The sequence below is a fragment of the Haliotis rufescens genome, unplaced genomic scaffold (genome assembly GCF_023055435.1).
Source record: "Haliotis rufescens isolate VD_foot unplaced genomic scaffold, xgHalRufe1.0.p SCAF_4, whole genome shotgun sequence".
NCBI classification, from domain to species: domain Eukaryota; kingdom Metazoa; phylum Mollusca; class Gastropoda; order Lepetellida; family Haliotidae; genus Haliotis; species Haliotis rufescens.
The window spans coordinates 60,183,813-60,199,431 of NW_025964112.1; the positions used below are offsets into that span (position 1 = coordinate 60,183,813).

Here is a 15,619-nt window from a genome sequence, read left to right on the forward strand (position 1 = left end):
CCTATAGCCCCCACCACAATAGCCCCCACCACTACAGTCCCGGCATCTCTCTTATAGCCCCCACCACTACAGCCCCTGCATCTCTCCTATAGCCCCCACCACTACAGTCCCTGCATCTCTCCTATAGCCCCCACCACTACAGACCCTGCATCTCTCCTATAGCCCCCACCACTACAGACCCTGCATCTCTCCTATAGCCCCCACCACTACAGCCCCTGCATCTCTCCTATAGCCCCCACCACTACAGTCCCTGCATCTCTCCTATAGCCCCCACCACAATAGCCCCCACCACTACAGTCCCGGCATCTCTCTTATAGCCCCCACCACTACAGTCCCTGCATCTCTCCTATAGCCCCCACCACAATAGCCCCCACCACTACAGCCCCTGCATCTCTCCTATAGCCCCCACCACTACAGCCCCTGCATCTCTCCTATAGCCCCCACCACTACAGCCCCTGCATCTCTCCTATAGCCCCCACCACTACAGACCCTGCATCTCTCCTATAGCCCCCACCACTACAGCCCCTGCATCTCTCCTATAGCCCCCACCACTACAGTCCCGGCATCTCTCCTATAGCCCCCACCACTACAGACCCTGCATCTCTCCTATAGCCCCAACCACTACAGTCCCTGCATCTCTCCTATAGCCCCCACCACTACAGTCCCTGCATCTCTCCTATAGCCCCCACCACAATAGCCCCCACCACTACAGACCCTGCATCTCTCCTATAGCCCCCACCACAATAGCCCCCACCACTACAGCCCCTGCATCTCTCTTATAGCCCCCACCACTACAGCCCCTGCATCTCTCCTATAGCCCCCACCACTACAGACCCTGCATCTCTCCTATAGCCCCCACCACTACAGACCCTGCATCTCTCCTATAGCCCCCACCACTACAGACCCTGCATCTCTCCTATAGCCCCAACCACTACAGTCCCTGCATCTCTCCTATAGCCCCCACCACTACAGTCCCTGCATCTCTCCTATAGCCCCCACCACAATAGCCCCCACCACTACAGACCCTGCATCTCTCCTATAGCCCCCACCACAATAGCCCCCACCACTACAGTCCCTGCATCTCTCCTATAGCCCCCACCACAATAGCCCCCACCACTACAGACCCTGCATCTCTCCTATAGCCCCCACCACAATAGCCCCCACCACTACAGTCCCTGCATCTCTCTTATAGCCCCCACCACTAAAGCCCCCACCACTACAGACCCTGCATCTCTCCTATAGCCCCCACCACTACAGCCCCTGCATCTCTCCTATAGCCCCAACCACTACAGTCCCTGCATCTCTCCTATAGCCCCCACCACTATAGCCCCCACCACTACAGCCCCTGCATCTCTCCTATAGCCCCAACCACCACAGTCCCTGCATCTCTCCTATACCCCCCACCACAATAGCCCCCACCACTACAGTCCCGGCATCTCTCTTATAGCCCCCACCACTACAGACCCTGCATCTCTCCTATAGCCCCCACCACAATAGCCCCCACCACTACAGTCCCTGCATCTCTCTTATAGCCCCCACCACTATAGCCCCCACCACTACAGACCCTGCATCTCTCCTATAGCCCCCACCACTACAGCCCCTGCATCTCTCCTATAGCCCCAACCACTACAGTCCCTGCATCTCTCCTATAGCCCCCACCACTATAGCCCCCACCACTACAGCCCCTGCATCTCTCCTATAGCCCCAACCACCACAGTCCCTGCATCTCTCCTATACCCCCCACCACAATAGCCCCCACCACTACAGTCCCGGCATCTCTCTTATAGCCCCCACCACTACAGTCCCTGCATCTCTCCTATAGCCCCCACCACTACAGCCCCTGCATCTCTCCTATAGCCCCCACCACTACAGCCCCTGCATCTCTCCTATAGCCCCCACCACTACAGACCCTGCATCTCTCCTATAGCCCCAACCACTACAGTCCCTGCATCTCTCCTATACCCCCCACCACAATAGCCCCCACCACTACAGCCCCTGCATCTCTCCTATAGCCCCAACCACTACAGTCCCTGCATCTCTCCTATACCCCCCACCACAATAGCCCCCACCACTACAGCCCCTGCATCTCTCCTATAGCCCCCACCACTACAGCCCCTGCATCTCTCTTATAGCCCCCACCACTACAGCCCCTGCATCTCTCCTTTTGCCCCCACCACTACAGTCCCTGCATCTCTCCTATAGCCCCCACCACTACAGTCCCTGCATCTCTCCTATAGCCCCAAACCACTACAGGTTTGCATCTCTAGCCCCCACCCCTTCAGCCCCTGCATCTCTCCTATAGCCCCCACCACTACAGTCCCTGCATCTTGCCTTTAGCCCCCAACACTACAGTCCCTGCATCACGCCTTTAGCCCTCAACACTGCAGTGCCTGCATCACGCCTTTAGCCCCCAACACTACAGTGCCTGCATCACGCCTTTAGCCCACAACACTACAGTGCCTGCATCTTTCCTATAGTCCCTACCACTATAGCCCCAACAACTACAGTCCTTGCACCATGCCTAAAGCCCCCAGCACTCGCTTAAAGCCCTGACCACTACATTCCTGCAGCCCGTCTCTTTACCGTATCCATACGCGAGGATGCCCCGCCACCCTGACATTGTAACCGTCGACTTACCGTATTGATCAAGAGGAAGCGCCGCAACCCTGACATTGTTACCGTCGAGTTACCGCATTGATACACGAGGATGCTCCACAACCCTGGCAAGGTTACTGTCGACTTACTGTAGTTATACACAAGGATGTCCCGCAACCCTGACATGGTTACCGTCGACTTACCGTAGTGATACACGAGGATGTTCCGCAACCCTGACAAGGTTACCGTCGATATACCGTAGTTATACACAAGGATGTCCCGCAACCCTGTCATGGTTACCGTCGACTAATCGTAGTTATACACAAGGATGTCCCGCAACCCTGACAAGGTTACCGTCGACTTACCGTAGTGATACACGAGGATGCTCCGCAACCCTGACAAGGTTACCGTCGACTTACCGTAGTGATACACAAGGATGTCCCGCAACCCTGACATGGTTACCGTCGACTTACCGTAGTGATACAAGAGTATGCTCCGCAACCCTGACAAGGTTACCGTCGACTTACCGTAGTGATACACAAGGATGCTCCGCAACCCTGACAAGGTTACCGTCGACTTACCGTAGTGATACAAGAGTATGCTCCGCAACCCTGACAAGGTTACCGTCGATATACCGTAGTGATACACAAGGATGCTCCGCAACCCTGACAAGGTTACCGTCGACTTACCGTAGTGATACACAAGGATGCTCCGCAACCCTGACAAGGTTACCGTCGACTTACCGTAGTGATACACAAGGATGTCCCGCAACCCTGTCATGGTTACCGTCGATATACCGTAGTTATACACAAGGATGTCCCGCAACCCTGACAAGGTTACCGTCGACTTACCGTAGTGATACACGAGGATGCTCCGCAACCCTGACAAGGTTACCGTCGACTTACCGTAGTGATACACAAGGATGTCCCGCAACCCTGACATGGTTACCGTCGACTTACCGTAGTGATACAAGAGTATGCTCCGCAACCCTGACAAGGTTACCGTCGACTTACTGTAGTGATACACAAGGATGCTCCGCAACCCTGACATGGTTACCGTCGACTTACCGTAGTGATACACGAGGATGCTCCGCAACCCTGACAAGGTTACCGTCGATATACCGTAGTGATACACAAGGATGCTCCGCAACCCTGACAAGGTTACCGTCGACTTACCGTAGTTATACACAAGGATGCTCCGCAACCCTGACAAGGTTACCGTCGACCTACCGTAGTGATACACGAGGATGCTCCGCAACCCTGACAAGGTTACCGTCGATATACCGTAGTTATACACAAGGATGTCCCGCAACCCTGGCATGGTTACCGTCGATATACCGTAGTTATACACAAGGATGTCCCGCAACCCTGACAAGGTTACCGTCGACTTACCGTAGTTATACACAAGGATGTCCCGCAACCCTGACAAGGTTACCGTCGATATACCGTAGTTATACACAAGGATGTCCCGCAACCCTGACAAGGTTACCGTCGACTAACCGTAGTGATACACGAGGATGCTCCGCAACCCTGACAAGGTTACCGTCGATATACCGTAGTTATACACAAGGATGTCCCGCAACCCTGACAAGGTTACCGTCGACTTACCGTAGTTATACACAAGGATGCTCCGCAACCCTGACAAGGTAACCGTCGATATACCGTAGTTATACACAAGGATGTCCCGCAACCCTGACAAGGTTACCGTCGACTTACCGTAGTGATACACAAGGATGCTCCGCAACCCTGACAAGGTTACCGTCGATATACCGTAGTTATACACAAGGATGTCCCGCAACCCTGTCATGGTTACCGTCGACTAATCGTAGTGATACACAAGGATGCTCCGCAACCCTGACAAGGTTACCGTCGACTTACCGTAGTTATACACAAGGATGTCCCGCAACCCTGACAAGGTTACCGTCGACTTACCGTAGTGATACACGAGAATGCCGCCGAATACTGCGCCGCATCCGCGCCCAAGTCCGTGGTGCAGGCCCTGTAGGATGCCCTGAGCCGATGCCCTGAGGGACTTGGGGATGGCCTGGGTGATGTAGGAACAGCATGCCGCCCACACCGCCGCGTGCGTCAGACCTGAAGACGTACGTAAGATGACGTATGACTATAAGACTCTATAATGTATGGCATTGTATGTTTCAGTGGATAATGTGGATTTTTGTTACGGACAGTACATTTTGTTTGCGTTTTTGTATGGGGGTAAATCCTGGGGACAGAGTATTTCTGAAAGAAACTACTTTTATGTTATAAACCCGAAAAGTGAGACTAAGTTATCGCGAAGTCCTTGGAACCTTCGAAAATCCTGAACGATCATAATGGAGCTGGTGAGATTATAGTAGGCACCTTGAGGTTGGAAGTTTGCTAATTTAGTTGAGTTGAGTGACTTAAAATGTGAGTTAGAATGATTTTACGACACTTTAGTAATATTGCAGTAATATCAAGGTGGAGGTTAAAAACAATTAGAGTGCATCCTTACTGTACGGCAGTGTTCTGTGTGTAAACACTGCAGTCACACCATGATGTCATTTGGTTTGTAGAACGCTTTTCCAGACTCATGTTGGACCTACCTTGGACGAACTCGAACGGAAGCACCCACCAAGGGTTTTTCAGCCATGATATGTACATAAACCTCAAGATGTTGCCAAGGAGACCGGCATACAGCACTCTCACGTGACCTGGGGAGGAAACGAAAAAAAACTTTATTTCACTTACTGGTGTATTTTGTACATGTATGTTCTTCAAAATCTATACCTAAACACCACACATCCACCCTAAAAGTGACAAAACCGTGTCCTTATGCATGAGAAATATCTGCCAAAGGCAGAGTCCATTGAACGAAAAAGTGACGGTGTCCTGCCCCACCGCGGCGCACGCTACAAACACATGCAAAGGCAAGTCAATTGTTACCTAAAAAACGGGAACACACATCTATGGTCACAATAAGGAATTGCATCGGACGTCATTCTTGTCTCTGATTCGTCATTTTGGAAATGTCTCCCACGCTTCCATCATAAAACTTTTTGAAAGCTTCACTGTGGCTTTGAATTTTGCAACCTTGATCAAACAGCTTCTAAGCAAGAGTCGTATGACGCTCTTTGCAATGTTGGTAGCAAGAACATGCTCGATTTTACCTCAAACGTTGCTAAATGTAGACAACAAGGGCTGGAGCTGCTGGAATATTGCTTGACATGAAAGGGAAGTTGACTATTGAAGTCATCTCTCATGTCATACAGCCTTGTGTGTTTTGTCACTCTGAATCTTTATGCATGGAATTAAATATGAAACACGAGGGAGTCTCACTGGTCTCCTTCATTTCTAGTTTAAGTGGGTAAATCAGTGGAAGGGAATTGGCTATTTGATGGTTTTTGAACGATATCAGATCATCAATATATCTCAAGCTTCTGAAGTGAACTTCTTGGCCAAATAACCTTGTTTTGACTTTGCCAAATCGAGCAGAAATTCCTATTCATATGCATAATGAAACAGATGAGCAAGAAGAAGACCACACGTGGTGCACATGGGGATGCCTACTTCTTTCCTAAATGTCTTACCCCACATTTTACACAGATGTTATCAATGAGGAAGTCCAGCAATTCACATACCGTATTGTTATCTCGGAATACTTCAGATGGCATTTGCTTGTTTAAAACATCAACCACAGCCTTGCATAAAAGAAAATATGTCAACTCTAAAACTTGCGCGTACATTAGGTTTCAGTGAGTGAGTGAGTGAGTGAGTGAGTGAGTGAGTGAGTGAGTGAGTATGGGTTTACGCCGTTTTAGCAATATTCCAGCAACATCATGGCGGGGGACACCAGAAATTGGCTTCACACATTGTACCCATGTCGGGAATCGAACCCGGGCCTTCGGCGTGACGAGCGAACGCTTTAACCACTAGGCTACCCGACCGCCCCATTAGGTTTCAGAGTAGCGGGTGCTGCTGGTGGGACATAACTTCCCTTTCCACAAACACCCGTCGTCTCTAGTGTCAGATTGATTCATATAATTGTCATCGCTATTTTGGATTTTACGCCCACTCAGTTCATAGTAGGTGTGGGGCGGTCGGGTAGCCTAGTGGTTAAAGCGTTCGCTCGTTACGCCGAAGACCCGGGTTCGAATCCCGACATGGGTACAATGTGTGAAGCCCATTTCTGGTGTCCCCCGCCATGATATTGCTGGAATATTGCTAAAAGCGGCGTAAAACCATACTCACTCACTCACTCATAGTAGATGTGTTCATAATGTACGGGTCTGGTGACTTAAAACATCCATGCTGTATGTATTCACACTAATATCGCAGAAAAAACGACAATTAACAGCCAAAGAGTAATGTTAGCAAAAGGGCAGGAAAATGACAACCAAGATTCGCTATAACTGTACCACCATGGCACGATCTGTTCATGAAAACAGTTTCATCCTACGTGTGTGAAGGTCAAGGTCAATAAATGGTTGACCCTAGAAAAAATGTAACGTCACAATGATGCGACGTCTTTCTTCCTGCTGGTATTTCTTGTGAGTTCCACAGAATGTTCACAACTAATATTTTCAGTGAAAGGGACTTAATGTTTCTCTTCGCCGTCCGGTCTACCACTATACATAATATTGTCCATGAATAGACAATGGTTTTAATATACTGTATGCTGTATTTATGCGTATAACGAACTTCGGTTATAACGAACTAAATGAGTGGTCCCATTGAGTTCGTTATAACCGTAGTTTCGTGTAGTCCAAATTATGGTTTATTCAAGAATCGTTATGCCATCATACATGTATGCCTCTTCCATTCAAAGCTAATTTGGAAAACAGGTTACACATAATAGATTGTTAGTAAAGTTGTCAATGCCATCAAACTTCCTCTTTCATCATTGAAAATTAATATGTGGCAACTTGAACCCTCCCCTCAACAAAGCAGCACTTCCAGTTTTCGATTATCTTTGCCGGTCATACTGCAGTGTGTGTCAATCAAATCACGCAATCATTCCACAGATCTCGCGAGTCTGACACAATGTTTCCGTTCGACCAGGCACAATAAAGTGCTATTTACCAAATCTTCGCACAAAGACATGAAATACATTTAGTAAGCATGAACCACCTGACTGTGACAGGCTTCAGTCCCAGAAGCGTGTATCAGGACAGACATAGAGTCACAGTCGGGTCTTTATTGTTCATTTGATCACGTCCGACCAAATCTCTTCCATGCAATGAATAATTGTGCCTGATCAATACACACTGCAGACATGTTCCATTCATCATGGCAGTCAATAGAGCAGTATTACTCCGCTTACAAGGGCGTGATGAGGTCCCACCACGACCACGTGACACAGACGTGATTGGTCCGTCTTGATGTAAGTACATATGACAAATTATGGGGTGCAAGATGTGAGGATTTTGTAGCGAAATTGGATTACAGGATACGGGTGATCCTACGGATTTCCTGAATTGATTTGACTGCAGGAGCAAAATTATCTCTCCGATTCAGAAGCCGGGGGATGCATGTCTTCAAGGGCTTGCAAGTGGCCTATTCTTAGCAAGATTAGAGGCGGCAGTTTTTGACAGGGAATAATCCCATGATGCATTTCGGTCACAGAGGGTGCGGATCAGGAGATGGAGAATGATGGGGGTTGGCACTTGGCGCACGTCTCAGTCCTCGTTTTCTGCAGCGTCGTCAGCAGCTACAGATACATCACTGTCGCTATGCCGCACAGCTACATTAAAAACTTTACGCCGCTGTCGACGGTACGGATATTGAATTTTGTTCAGTTTCTGTATAAATCGCACCATGTGGTAAGAGTTAATCAACCACAGCTGAGCGTGTAGGGAAAAACAATTTATATTTTTACTTTGAAACATCTCAACAGGGGCGGAAAGTAAGGGAAGGGAGATTCTAGTTGACAGTTTTCATTATTTACCGGTTCAATTAATATTGTAAGGATCACTCTCATGGAAAGAAAGACACGACGTCTTTCAAAGTAAGACCAACACGTTGATGATTGATACATCAAAGCCTGATATAATTAACCATAGGAAACCTTCAACATAACACCCTGTAGCCAACATTCGCTGTTCATGTAGACGTTGTGATAGAAACTGAATTCATTTTTTGCAAAGATAAGGAGACAGTTTCCTTATATAGAAACACACGTATATGTCGAATTTGTAAAGACCACTATAAATATGTGTTATTTCAGTACTTTCTGGAGCTAAAACGGAACAGCAAGAATACAACATACCTTTGAAACTCTTACTTTCCGTCAATCTGTATTTCATGTAAATACTTACTATATCTTCTCTCAACAAAGTGAGTGAGTGAGTATGGTTTTACGCCGCTTTTAGCAATATTCCAGCAATATCACGGCGGGGGACACCAGAAATGGCCTTCACACATTGTACCCGTGTCGGGAATCAACCCTGGTCTTCGGCGTGACGAGCGAACGCTTTAACCACTGGGCTACCCGACCGCCCCCTCTCAACAAAGACGTGTAACACAATGTCAAATGTTGCAATAAACAAAAACCAACCATCGACATCAATCATTATGGTTTTCGATAAGCCAACAAACAAACACCCACCATCCAGATCAGTGTCTTCTTCAACACGCCAAAGAACACAAAATCCTCCATCTACATCGGTATTTTCAAACAAGCCAACAAACACCAACCATCGAAGTCAGTATCACCAGACACGCCTACAAGGAACAAGCCGCCATCGAGATGAGTGTCTTCAGACACGCCGACAAACATGCCTCCATGATCAAGGTAAGTATATCCAGACTTGCCAGCAGTAGATATCCGGAACGCGTCTTGTCAAGTCATTATAGTGATGTATCCTAGTGTATTTCACCTACTAGTGGTTGACGGCTATCCCCATGTGCCACTAGTCACGGCAGGGTTGAACATTAGCCAATACTTACAACATCGCAACCCCATTGTTAAGTACAGAACCTGTCTAACCCTTACATACTCGTCTTGGCGCCATGCCATCATAAGCTACGAGGACACGATCACAATACTAGTATATACTACTCAAAATAAGTTAAAGAATACCGATTCTGTCATCTGTCGATTCTAGATGGGGGGGGGGGGTTCTGGGCGGGTCGGGGGGGGGGGGGTAGCCTAGTGGTTAAAGCGTTCGCTCGTCACGCCGAAGACCCAGGTTCGATTCCCGACATGGGTACAATGTGTGAAGCCCATTTCTGGTGTCCCCCACCGTTATATTGCTGGAATATTGCTAAAAACGGCGTAAAACCAAACTCACTCACTCATATTACTGTGGTTACTCTGTCATGCTTTGAGTGCGTATGTGCATGTGTGCATGTGTGCGTGTGTGCGTGCAGGCGACACATTCGACCTCAGCATATGTAATGGATGTGCTGGTACAATTAATGGATAAGAGGATGTTCTGATCATCTAAAGTGTGAAAGAAAGTCAAAATTAAAATACATAAGCTGTTACAAAAGCAAATAATGTCTATGCATGCTTCGTTCAAATGGAGCTCTTTTTCACAAACTTGTATTCACTAGATGATCCACGTGATCTTATTTGTGAGTAACCATGGTAACTATGGTATAATAATGACATCCTCTCTGTCAAACGCTACACTGTAAATTTCCTATATGTCATATTAATATCCACTACAAATTTTATCACGTGTCATTATGGTTGTGTATGCTAATGTCAGTGTACACAGAGGCACTTATAGCATATCTGGCATATCGATAACGTTCCTGTTAAACCAAGGTCAAGGACATTTGAACAAATCAAAGACGCTGCGAAAGTTTACCCAATCAAAATTTCCCAACGACTACTACTATTGATGCTTGAAGCAGTACATACAAAACCTTACTTCCGTTCAGAATCGATCACCGCAGATGCTGTGCGCGTCATCTCAAGAAGTGATCAATTTGAGGCACTGTTGGCGTTTCTCCTTCAGACGTCTTGCAAAAGCTAACAAGACCCTTCCTGACACAAGCCCAAGAATAATTTCAAAAGAACTCCTGCAATCTGACAGAAGACAAATTAATAACCTCCAGCAGAGTTTTCATTTTTATACTTGTTTTCGATCTGGAGCTAAATAGAAACCTCAGCAGAAAAAAATCCGGATTTAAGGGCGTTATGTATGGCGTATATATCAGTGTTATTACAAGGACTCTCATAGGCGCACAGTTAATATCTCCTAGATGATGCAGAGACGAGTGTCCGCTGAAAATGGAGATACAATAGATCACTCGGATTCAGCTGTGTGGAGGCCTGTTGTTCAAAGAGTTACAATAACATGATGAAGTATCACAATTCTGAAGAGACTTATAAGTTTGAACATCTACCAAATTCCACGTATCACCGGGGTACACTGATTCTAGGAGTATGCCTACATGAATATGGAACTAATTAAACTGTCAGTGCATTAAGGTTATTTAGGCTATCACGAGAAAATAAAACAAGGAAATATCCTTTGGAAATGTAACGGCTTAAATAGGCCAGACATATTTTGTCAATAATCGAATCATACGTGTTAATAGCCAACCTTGTAAAGAGGATTTTTTCCTTTTTCAAGAGGGAATAAAGCTGTATACAGACTTACTACAGGCAAGCGAAGTATACCTGGCCTCACCTCCTAACGCCACGTAATTGAGCTGATATGTCTAGTGTTGGCAGAGCGTGCAATATCACGGCACCAAGAGATCCCCCCAATTACTAGCTGATACCGTTTTAGAGGCCTTTCCGGGAGTGCTTCTGTTACTCTACATCAATAAATCCAATATGGCGGCGGGGCCTTTGGTTGGGCAGACGTGAGGTGAATGAGATTTGACGGATTATGACATTTTAGGGCATTCAAACACGCCGGTAGTGGCCCTTCTCTTCCTTGTACCGATAGCTGGGTACGCCATATTGCGAGTCTCCAGTCTTAATGACCAACTTTGAAGTAACAAGGAAAGCCGTTCCATTCACTTTTCTGTGAAAGATTTCTTTTCCAGAATGGAAAGTTTTTGTTGAGAACAGACAGCTAGCTGTCTTTGAGTGTCGTTCTATCCAGTCTCGATGTGATATAAAACCAGGACATGCTGATTCAAGTTCTGGTATGACTAGCAAACCAACCAAGGAAGCCAGAGTAAGGGTTGGAGATCCCTGTGCTGAGGCTCGATATACCTTGGTCGGTTGTCACAAACAGAGTGTAAGAAGATGTGATCACCGTGTGGATCATTTGGTTCAGGTTGTTAAACAAAACACAGGAGGGATACGTCTTGAATTCTTGATTTGATTCTTAAATAGTGATCTGACCTTAAGTTGTTTATGAAATATTCCAATTGGTAAACACTGCCCATAGATAGTTATATGGAATATTCTGTGATTGTGTAGGGTACACTTAAAACTCGTTTGGCTGTGGGTCCTCGGGGATGTAGTGGCAGACTTAGAAATAAGCGAAATGGTAACTGTATGGCAAATATGTATTGCAAATATGTCTAATGTATTTTTACTGGATATTGTTGAATTTGATTGTTGATGTGTCATCATCAAGTATCACCAAAGAGTCAATGTTGTGATTTGCTGTTGCTGTTTTCACATATCCCCAGGACGTGACGAATATTTAGCTATTCTGAACAGACTAATAGGTTTATACATCTAAATAGTTCCAAGTAGCACCCGCGGACACTGCTATGGAATCTGAATAGTATACTTATACTACTCAATAACAGTGAATCTTTCAGATTAACTATAGAAATATGAAAGAATCAGCTGGTCCTTAACCCTTTTGCAGACTTTTCTGTCATCATCAAGGACGACGACTCTGGCTTTCAATCAATTTTTTTTCAGAATATTAAGTTCGTGATTCATATCATATACATAAGCTCACACAAAGGGCGAATAATGTGACATCAGGTGTTTGCACAGATTGGACAAATTATGTCCTCTTTGAAATATTATGGACGCGACGACCCCGGTGTAAAACGTCACAGTAAGTCTGATTTTACCTTTGATGGCAGTTTACATGATCTTGCTTTTAACAGTCCACTGTTCTGAACCTGAACAGAATTATAGGTAGTCGGGATCAATGGTGGACAAAGGTACCGTACATCGGTACAAGGCGTAATGGCTTCAGACAGTAGATCAAATCAGCCTCAACAGCCACTACACCGGACTGAACCCGCGACAGACACCGAGTTCGATTCACTGGGACTGCATTGTTTCTGATCTACATGATAAACTAATACACAGAGATCCATCGGCGTTTTAGGCTCGACGGAAAAACATTTTGAGCATGAAGACCACCGAGGGGCATACATGTATGTTGGTATGACATATCATAAACTGCCGGGTAAAAGAATGTATGCACCCATGTTTGATGTTGACTAATAATTTAACAAACAAGAAATGGTTATTTCATGGTGATGTATTTGAAACCGTTGTAGTAGTTTTTTAGGCCCTAAGTTTTGGTCTTGGTGACTGTTTTCAGCCAGGTCACGTATTGATAACATTTGTATTTTTTTTCAAATCCACTTTTCAAATGTATGCTTACTTTAAACCGGCAGTATATTTCGAGTCTCGTATGTTAAATATCCTAGTACTAGTATATATAGATTTCAAAAGTCTCCAATTATTTAACGATAATAACCTGCTGACATGCCACACTAACCCACCCAAAAAGATCTTTATTATATCTCATATCTTTTAGGTCATGCAATATCCACATAACTTCTACCTGTAACGTAAACGAGACACAGTGATAAGGTTTCGAATCAGAATAAACGACACAGCATTATATCCGCGTTTGCCATCCTCCACCATCTCAAGACACTAAACACTGTATTTCCCTCCACTATCGATACTAGGTCCACAATACGAGGATTTGACGCTGAAGGGGTCAGGAAATCAGCGAGTCGATGCCCAGCAGAGTGACCTGGGCCGTAAGAACACGGAACCAATTCACAGATTTGTTTGGACAAGCGCCAGATTTGATGTGAAAGAAGAGACCGTCTGTGGTTTGAACTGGATGATTCCTATTTGTACAATAAATGATGTTGTGTTGCGGGGTATAGACCATTCATGTGTACACAGTTCAATACGTGCTGATGCAAGGGCGCTATAAGAGGTGTTACGTGGTAAACCAGCTCACAAGTAATGATCACATGTAATCTCTCCAGTAACACTTGCTAATGGACCTCATGCGGTGGAATTCCATTTGTCCAGAAACTCGCATTTGGGCAGTTACCGTCTGGAACACAGAACATTTGGATACACCATATTCCAAAGGTACACACAAATCCTTGATTCATTTATCCGGACATACATTAAACCGTACACTTGTTAATGCGTATAATTTATCTGGAATATGTACAATTTGAAAGAAAAGATTTCACTGCAGTCGTATTTGCAAACTGACGCCGATAACCACATGTCCATATTCGTACGTGTCCTACAAGAGCGCGTTAATATATTGGTATTTTACGGCGTCTCAGGAAACAAAGATTAGTGCTAAACCGTAGGGTGTTATTTTTGGGGTTACACAATAGATGGTGGCATGTTTGTAGGGTGTATCCAAAACAAACATAATACTCTATTAATTCCGTCGTGTTCCTTCACTAACTGCAGTTATATTCTTATTACGTCAAGAACTTCCGGTACCTTCCATTACGTTTCTTTACAAAGGGTGATGTAAAGTTAAACGAATACTAACAACTAACAACTAGTTAATAACAGATATGATAACATTCAAAAGGTATCTGAACACTATATTCGAATGGGTAGAATAAGAGATTTAAACATGAAAGATTGATAACACATGTTTTTGGTTTGTATGTACCAGTCCCAGGTAGCATGACCTTGACAGTTATCACTTTCGGGCATTATTGGAACGTCATTGTAAATAGAAGTAATTTATTTTTAGTAGGGGGAATTTAACAATCGTTACATTTCAAGCGTAATTAATAAGCAGTATCCTTGAAATATTGTTGTTCTAAAGGAACTCTTTGGAACATTATGCGGTGCAATGCTGAAGGATAAATATTTTAATTCTATTAGAGAAACCGTTATTGGCCATTGCTACAGTGTTAGGCCATGTTCCTGGCATTTGGAAATACTCAGTGGTGGTACTAATACCATACCGTCGATATTTCAAAGCATATGTCAAAACCCAGCGTCTTGCGGTGCACGATCCTAGCGTGACTCGCGGTAGTTGGGTCACTGCGCATGTGCATGAAATCAATATTTGACTGAATAATGAAGGTAATCACCAGTCATTAGGTAGGCAGCATCGACAGAATAGCTTTTGATTAATGCCCATCTGTCATAGGATTCTACCGTGTTCAATGTGTAAAAGCAAACGATTAAAGTGCTATTTAATGCATTTTTATCGACCAATACTCTCTGTACATAGCGATGTATTATTGATGCTATATTCGTTACAACTGATTTCAAATCAATATATCTGCGTCAGTCCTCACCTGGCGTCCGGAGTGAGGTTAGAATTAAATGAATCAGACAGCGTCTTTCTCGTCGGGAACAACCCCGGAGGAATACTGAGATAAGAACAAGTCTATACTAGTCGACCAGCTAATCTAAGATTCTTCATCACAGGACGACGTGATCAATTTCATTTCCCTTACGCCCTATAAATGGAGACGGAATGAAACTACCTTAAAGTATATGTTTAAATCTAGTTAGACCACAGTAGACATGGTATAATTATCTTTGACATTCCCCGTTTTACAAACAAGATAATATAGTGCGTGGGTTTCCCTTAGACTGGACTAGATGTGGACACATATATTCGGGTGATGTTTGTTGCGCTTTTAAGAGGCATGGTTACCTAATTTTTAATGAATGAAATGGAAGAACACTGTTTGTCAAGGAGGGTTCCCTTTCGGTGCCAGTTGAGTCATGTAATGATAATAAGTCTTTATATTTTTTTATTAAAACATGTTTCATTTCCAAGATCCAAGGATTCAAAGAAGATCAACCAAAGTTCAATATAGACCTTGTTTATTCAAAATATAATTTATTATATTAGACATAG

The 15,619-nt window shown here is 45.0% G+C and overlaps 1 protein-coding gene across 2 annotated transcripts in view; it reads right to left on the reverse strand.

The window, feature by feature from the left end:
* LOC124113496 (major facilitator superfamily domain-containing protein 6-like) overlaps window positions 1–15,619 on the reverse strand; it is a 46,663-nt gene that overhangs the window by 12,240 nt on the left and 18,804 nt on the right. For both annotated transcript variants that reach the window (XM_048381940.1, XM_046473866.2), the window contains exons 2-3: window positions 5,180–5,287; window positions 4,527–4,688 (exon numbers count right to left, since the gene is read on the reverse strand). In XM_048381940.1, the coding sequence (XP_048237897.1) occupies window positions 4,527–4,688; window positions 5,180–5,287 (270 nt within the window). The remainder of the gene's footprint in view (window positions 1–4,526; window positions 4,689–5,179; window positions 5,288–15,619) is intronic.